This window comes from Somniosus microcephalus, unplaced genomic scaffold, assembly GCF_052327205.1.
Source record: "Somniosus microcephalus isolate GS21.2 unplaced genomic scaffold, FLI_Smic_1.0 unresolved_chr4, whole genome shotgun sequence".
NCBI classification, from domain to species: Eukaryota; Metazoa; Chordata; class Chondrichthyes; order Squaliformes; family Somniosidae; genus Somniosus; species Somniosus microcephalus.
This window is the reverse complement of record NW_028225182.1, coordinates 57,336,056-57,343,627: the sequence shown is the minus strand read 5'-3', so window position 1 is coordinate 57,343,627 and position 7,572 is coordinate 57,336,056. Positions and strand designations below refer to the sequence as shown.

Sequence of the window (7,572 nt, the reverse complement as noted above, 5' to 3'; positions counted from 1 at the left end):
TGTTTCCACTTGTGGGGAAGAGCAAAACTAAAGGCCATCAATCTAAGATAGTCACCGAGAAATCCAATAGGGAATTCAGGTTAAGTGAGTGGGCAAAGTGTGGCAGGTGGAGTTCAATGTGGGGAAGTGTGAGGTCGTCCACTTATGATCGGAGAAAGAGAATTCCGTATATTTGCTAAATGGCGAGAGACGAGGGACTGTGGAGGAGCTGAAGGAGTTAGGTGTCCATGTACACAAACCACTACAAGCGAGTGCACGGGTACAAAAAGTAATCAGAAAGGCTGATAGAAGGTTGGCCTGTATCTCGAGAGGGTCTGGAGTACAAAGGGGAGGAAGGGATGCTTCAGGGGCACAGAGCCTGGGTCAGACCCCACCTGGAGTGACCGGGTTCAGTCCTGGGCCCTGCCCCTCAGGAAGGATATCTCGGCCTCGGAGGGGGAGCAGCGCAGATTCCCCAGAACGATACCCGGGGGCTAAAAGGGTTAAATTCCGAGGCCAGGTTGCACAGGCTGGGCTTGTATTCCCTCGAGTTTAGAAGATTAAGGGGTGATCTAATCGAGGTGTTGAAGATGATTAAAGGAGTTGATCGGGTGGAGAGAGAGAAACTATTTCCTCTGGTGGGGGGAGTCCAGAACAAGGGGGCAGAACCTTAAAATGAGAGCCAGGCCGTTCAGGGGTGATGTCAGGAAGCACTTCTTCACACAAAGGGGGGTGGAAATCTGGAACTCTCTCACAAAAGGCTGTGGATGTTGGGGGTCAATGGGAAATTTCAAGACTGAGATTGATCGATTTTTGTTGGGTGAGGGTGTTAAGGGATACGGGACCGAGGCGGGTAGATGGAGTTGAGGAATAGCTCAGCCTTGATCTAATAAAATGGCAGAATAGGGTTGAGGGGCTGAATGGCCTCCTCCTGTTCCTATGTTCCCTATGAGCAGGAACAGCTAATTATTTAACGATTCAGTCTGCACTGAGGGCTCTCTCAGGTATCTGTGTGGGATACACAAAAGTTCAACCCAGGAGGATGCTTCCCAATTCAATATGGGAAATGACAGGGTTCCTGCTCCTGATCACAGCCCAGTGACCCCTGGGTTAGAGAGTGGGGAAATCAGCCAGGGTTCCTGCTCCTGATCACTGTCCAGTGACCCCTGGGTTAGAGAGAGGGGAAATCAGCCAGGGTTCCTGCTCCTGATCACTGCCCAGTGACCCCTGGGTTAGAGAGAGGGGAAATCAGCCAGGGTTCCTGCTCCTGATCACTGACCCCTGGGTTAGAGAGAGAGGGGAAATCAGTCAGGGTTCCTGCTCCTGATCACTGTCCAGTGACCGCTGGGTTAGAGAGAGAGGAAATCAGCCAGGGTTCCTGCTCCTGATCATTGTCCAGTGACCCCTGGGTTAGAGAGAGAGGAAATCAGCCAGGGTTCCTGTTCCTGATCACTGTCCAGTGACCCCTGGGTTAGAGAGAGAGGAAATCAGCCAGGGTTCCTGTTCCTGATCACTGTCCAGTGACCCTGGGTTAGAGGGGAAATCAGCCAGGGTTCCTGCTCCTGATCACTGTCCAGTGACCCCTGGGTTAGAGAGAGAGAGGGGAAATCAGCCAGGGTTCCTGCTCCTGATCACTGTCCAGTGACCCCTGGGTTAGAGAGAGGGGAAATCAGCCAGGGTTCCTGCTGCTGATCACTGCCCAGTGACCCCTGGGTTAGAGAGAGAGGGGAAATCAGCCAGGGTTCCTGCTCCTGATCACTGTCCAGTGACCCCTGGGTTAGAGAGAGGGGAAATCAGCCAGGGTTCCTGCTCCTGATCACTGTCCAGTGACCCCTGGGTTAGAGAGGGGGGAAATTAGCCAGGGTTCCTGCTGCTGATCACTGTCCAGTGACCCCTGCCTGTGTGCCCCTGGCAGTGGATTGGATGTGGCTGGCAGAGGCCTCAGATGGTCTGAGGGTCTGAACAAAAGCTTAGTGCGGGACAGCATTTACCTTGTGCCGATTTGAATACCAAGACACTGGTACAACCATGGGTTTAAATCCTCAATACACAGCACTGTCACATCTCACTGCACGGAGTTAACACGGGTTCAGCAGTTCCACTCTATCAGGCTTCACTCTTCACAACCGCTCTGAGCAACCGAGTGCAGGGTGTCCACACTGGAATGACAGTACACTACCTGGATGTGCATCTTGTCTCCCGCTCCCCCTTTCTGCTGCTGGTTAGAAGCAGTCATCTCGGCCATTCGCTTCTCCATCTGCTCCAGTCGCTCCAATATCGACATCCTGAACTGGTTATCTGAAGAACAAGAATACTGGAGACAGTTAGACTGAGCACAGCAGGGTCCTCCTCCTCCTCCTCCCCTCTCGCTTGCTTCTCTTCCGCTCTACAGGTACCAGCAATCTTCCAACACCTCACCCAGGTGATCATTGTTCGCGTGTGAGCCGAGACAGCAAGGCATTCAACCATGGGGGGTGTTGACGGACAGTGAAAGCGGCAATGGTGTAAATCAGGTGTACAGTACTGGTGGGTACAGGTCTGTCGCTGAAAAACACGGGTACAGTACTGGTGGGTACAGGTCTGTCACTGTATAACACTGGGGTACAGGACTGGTGGGTACAGGTCTGTCACTGTATAACACTGGGGTACAGGACTGGTGGGTACAGGTCTGTCGCTGTAAAACACTGGGGTACAGTGCTGGTGGGTACAGGTCTGTCACTGTATAACACTGGGGTACAGTACTGGTGGGTACAGGTCTGTCACTGTATAACACTGGGGTACAGTACTGCTGGGTACAGGTCTGTCGCTGTATAACACTGGGGTACAGTACTGGTGGGTACAGGTCTGTCGCTGTATAACACTGGGGTACAGTACTGCTGGGTACAGGTCTGTCGCTGTATAACACTGGGGTACAGTACTGGTGGGTACAGGTCTGTCACTGTATAACACTGGGGTACAGTACTGGTGGGTACAGGTCTGTCGCTGTATAACACTGGGGTACAGTACTGGTGGGTACAGGTCTGTCACTGTATAACACTGGGGTACAGTACTGGTGGGTACAGGTCTGTCACTGTATAACACTGGGGTACAGTACTGGTGGGTACAGGTCTGTCACTGTATAACACTGGGGTACAGTACTGCTGGGTACAGGTCTGTCACTGTATAACACTGGGGGACAGTACTGGTGGGTACAGGTCTGTCGCTGTATAACACTGGGGTACAGTACTGGTGGGTACAGGTCTGTCGCTGTATAACACTGGGGTACAGTACTGGTGGGTACAGGTCTGTCACTGTATAACACTGGGGTACAGGTCTGTCACTGTATAACACTGGGGTACAGTACTGGTGGGTACAGGTCTGTCGCTGTATAACACTGGGGTACAGTACTGGTGGGTACAGGTCTGTCACTGTATAACACTGGGGTACAGTACTGGTGGGTACAGGTCTGTCACTGTATAACACTGTGATACAGTACTGGTGGGTACAGGTCTGTCGCTGTATAACACTGGGGTACAGTACTGCTGGGTACAGGTCTGTCACTGTAAAACACTGGGGTACAGTACTGGTGGGTACAGGTCTGTCACTGTATAACACTGGGGTACAGTACTGGTGGGGACAGGTCTGTCACTGTATAACACTGGGGTACAGTACTGGTGGGTACAGGTCTGTCGCTGTATAACACTGGGGTACAGTACTGCTGGGTACAGGTCTGTCACTGTATAACACTGGGGTACAGTACTGGTGGGTACAAGTCTGCCTCTGTATAACACTGGGGCACAGTACTGGTGGGTACAGGTCTGTCCCTGTACAACATTGGGGTACAGTACTGGTGGGTACAGGTCTGTCGCTATAACACTGGGGTACGGTACTGGTGGGCACAGGTCTGTCACTGTATAACACTGGGGTACAGTACTGGTGGGTAGAGGTCTGTCACTGTATAACACTGGGGTACAGGTCTGTCACTGTATAACACTGGGGTACAGTACTGGTGGGTACAGGTCTGTCACTGTATGACACTGGGGTACAGTACTGGTGGGTACAGGTCTGTCACTGTATACACTGGGGTACAGTACTGGTGGGTACAGGTCTGTCACTGTATAACATCGGGGTACAGTACTGTCCACCCATTACAGTCGACACTGCCCTGTCCACCCATTACAGCCCACACTGCCCTGTCCGCGCATTACAGTCCACACCGCCCTGTCCACCCATTACAGACCACACTGCCCTGTCCACCCATTAAAGTCCACACTGCCCTGTCCACCCATTGCAGTCCAGACTGCCCTGTCCACCCATTGCAGTCCACACTGCCCTGTCCGTCCATTACAGTACACGCTGCCCTGTCCGCCCATTACAGTCCACACTGCCCTGTCCACCCACTACAGTCCACACTGCCCTGTCCACCCATTACAGTCCACACGGCCCTGTCCACCCATTACAGTCCACACTGCCCTGTCCACCCACTACAGTCCACACGGCCCTGTCCACCCATTACAGTCCACACTGCCCTGTCCGCCCACTACAGTCCACACTGCCCTGTCCGCCCATTACAGTCCACACTGCCCTGTCCGCCCATTACAGTCCACACTGCCCTGTCCGCCCATTACAGTCCACACTGCCCTGGCAACCCATTACAGTCCACACTGCCCTGTCAACCCATTACAGTCCACACTGCCCTGTCCACCCATTACAGTCCACACTGCCCTGTCCGTCCATTAGTCCACACTGCCCTGTCCGCCCATTACAGTCCACACTGCCCTGTCCGTCCATTACAGTCCACACGGCCCTGTCCACCCATTACAGTCCACACTGCCCTGTCCACCCACTACAGTCCACACGGCCCTGTCCACCCATTACAGTCCACACTGCCCTGTCCGCCCACTACAGTCCACACTGCCCTGTCCGCCCATTACAGTCCACACTGCCCTGTCCGCCCATTACAGTCCACACTGCCCTGTCCGCCCATTACAGTCCACACTGCCCTGGCAACCCATTACAGTCCACACTGCCCTGTCAACCCATTACAGTCCACACTGCCCTGTCCACCCATTACAGTCCACACTGCCCTGTCCGTCCATTACAGTCCACACTGCCCTGTCCGCCCATTGCAGTCCACACTGCCCTGTCCACCCATTACAGTCCACACTGCCCTGGCAACCCATTACAGTCCACACTGCCCTGTCAACCCATTACAGTCCACACTGCCCTGTCCACCCATTACAGTCCACACTGCCCTGTCCGTCCATTACAGTCCACACTGCCCTGTCCACCCATTACAGTCCACACTGCCCTGTCCGTCCATTACAGTCCACACGGCCCTGTCCACCCATTACAGTCCACACTGCCCTGTCCACCCACTACAGTCCACACGGCCCTGTCCACCCATTACAGTCCACACTGCCCTGTCCGCCCACTACAGTCCACACTGCCCTGTCCGCCCATTACAGTCCACACTGCCCTGTCCGCCCATTACAGTCCACACTGCCCTGTCCGCCCATTACAGTCCACACTGCCCTGGCAACCCATTACAGTCCACACTGCCCTGTCAACCCATTACAGTCCACACTGCCCTGTCCACCCATTACAGTCCACACTGCCCTGTCCGTCCATTACAGTCCACACTGCCCTGTCCGCCCATTGCAGTCCACACTGCCCTGTCCACCCATTACAGTCCACAGTGCCCTGTCCACCCATTACAGTCCACACTGCCCTGTCGTCCCATTACAGTCCACACTGCCCTGTCCACCCATTACAGTCCACACTGCCCTGTCCACCCATTGCAGTCCACACTGCCCTGTCCACCCATTACAGTCCACACTGCCCTGTCTACCCATTACAGTCCACACTGCCCTGTCCACCCATTACAGTCCACACTGCCCTGTCCATCCATTACAGTCCACACTGCCCTGTCCGTCCATTACAGTCCACACTGCCCTGTCCACCCATTACGGTCCACACTGCCCTGTCCACCCATTACAGTCCACACTGCCCTGTCCACTCATTACAGTCCACGCAGCCCTGTCCACCCATTACAGTCCACACTGCCCTGTCTGTCCATTACAAACCACACTGCCCTGTCCACGCATTACAGTCCACACTGCCCTGTCCACCCATTACAGTCCACACTGCCCTGTCCACCCATTACAGTCCACACAGCCCTGTCCACCCATTACAGTCCACACTGCCCTGTCCACCCATTACAGTCCACACTGCCCTGTCCACCCATTACAGTCCACACTGCCCTGTCTGTCCATTACAAACCACACTGCCCTGTCCACGCATTACAGTCCACACTGCCCTGTCCACCCATTACAGTCCACACTGCCCTGTCGTCCCATTACAGTCCACACTGCCTTGTCCGCCCATTACAGTCCACACAGCCCTGTCCACCCATTACAGTCCACACTGCCCTGTCTGTCCATTACAAACCACACTGCCCTGTCCACGCATTACAGTCCACACTGCCCTGTCCACCCATTACAGTCCACACTGCCCTGTCGTCCCATTACAGTCCACACTGCCTTGTCCGCCCATTACAGTCCACACTGCCCTGTCCGCCCATTACAGTCCACACTGCCCTGTCGTCCCATTACAGTCCACACTGCCCTGTCCGTCCATTACAGTCCACACTGCCCTGTCCGCCCATTACAGTCCACACTGCCCTGTCCACCCATTACAGTCCACACTGCCCTGTCCACCCATTACAGTCCACACTGCCCCGTCCCCCCATTACAGTCCACACTGCCCTGTCCACCCATTACAGTCCACACTGCCCTGTCCACCCATTACAGTCCACACTGCCCTGTTGTCCCATTACAGTCCACACTGCCCTGTCCGCCCATTACAGTCCACACTGCCCTGTCCACCCATTACAATCCACACTGCCCTGTCCATCCATTACAATCCACACTGCCCTGTCCACCATTACAATCCACACTGCCCTGTCCATCCATAACAATCCACACTGCCCTGTCCGCCCATTACAGTCCACACTGCCCTGTCCGCCCATTACAGTCCACACTGCCCTGTCCACCCATTACAGTCCACACTGCACGGTCGTCCCATTACAGTCCACACTGCCTTGTCCGCCCATTACAGTCCACACTGCCCTGTCCGCCCATTACAGTCCACACTGCCCTGTCCGCCCATTACAGTCCACACTGCCCTGTCCGCCCATTACAGTCCACACTGCCCTGTCCACACTGCCCTGTCCACCAATTACAGTCCACACTGCCCTGTCCACCCATTACAGTCCACACTGCCCTGTCCACCCATTGCAGTCCACACTGCCCTGTCCACCAATTACAGTCCACACTGCCCTGTCCACCCATTACAGTCCACACTGCCCTGTCCACCCATTACAGTCCACACTGCCCTGTCCACCCATTACAGTCCACACTGCCCTGTCTACCCATTACAGTCCACACTGCCCTGTCCACCCATTACAGTCCACACTGCCCTGTCCATCCATTACAGTCCACACTGCCCTGTCCGTCCATTACAGTCCACACTGCCCTGTCCACCCATTACAGTCCACACTGCCCTGTCCACCCATTACAGTCCACACTGCCCTGTCCACTCATTACAGTCCAC

At 54.8% G+C, this 7,572-nt stretch overlaps 1 protein-coding gene across 1 annotated transcript in view; it reads right to left on the bottom strand.

The window, feature by feature from the left end:
- Positions 1–1,648: 1,648 nt before the first annotated feature.
- LOC147091144 (calmodulin-binding transcription activator 1-like) overlaps positions 1,649–7,572 on the bottom strand; it is a 126,216-nt gene continuing 120,292 nt past the window's right edge. The window contains exon 11 of the mRNA XM_085977613.1: positions 1,649–2,277. Within this exon, the coding sequence (XP_085833739.1) occupies positions 2,093–2,277 (185 nt within the window). The 3' untranslated portion in view covers positions 1,649–2,092. The remainder of the gene's footprint in view (positions 2,278–7,572) is intronic.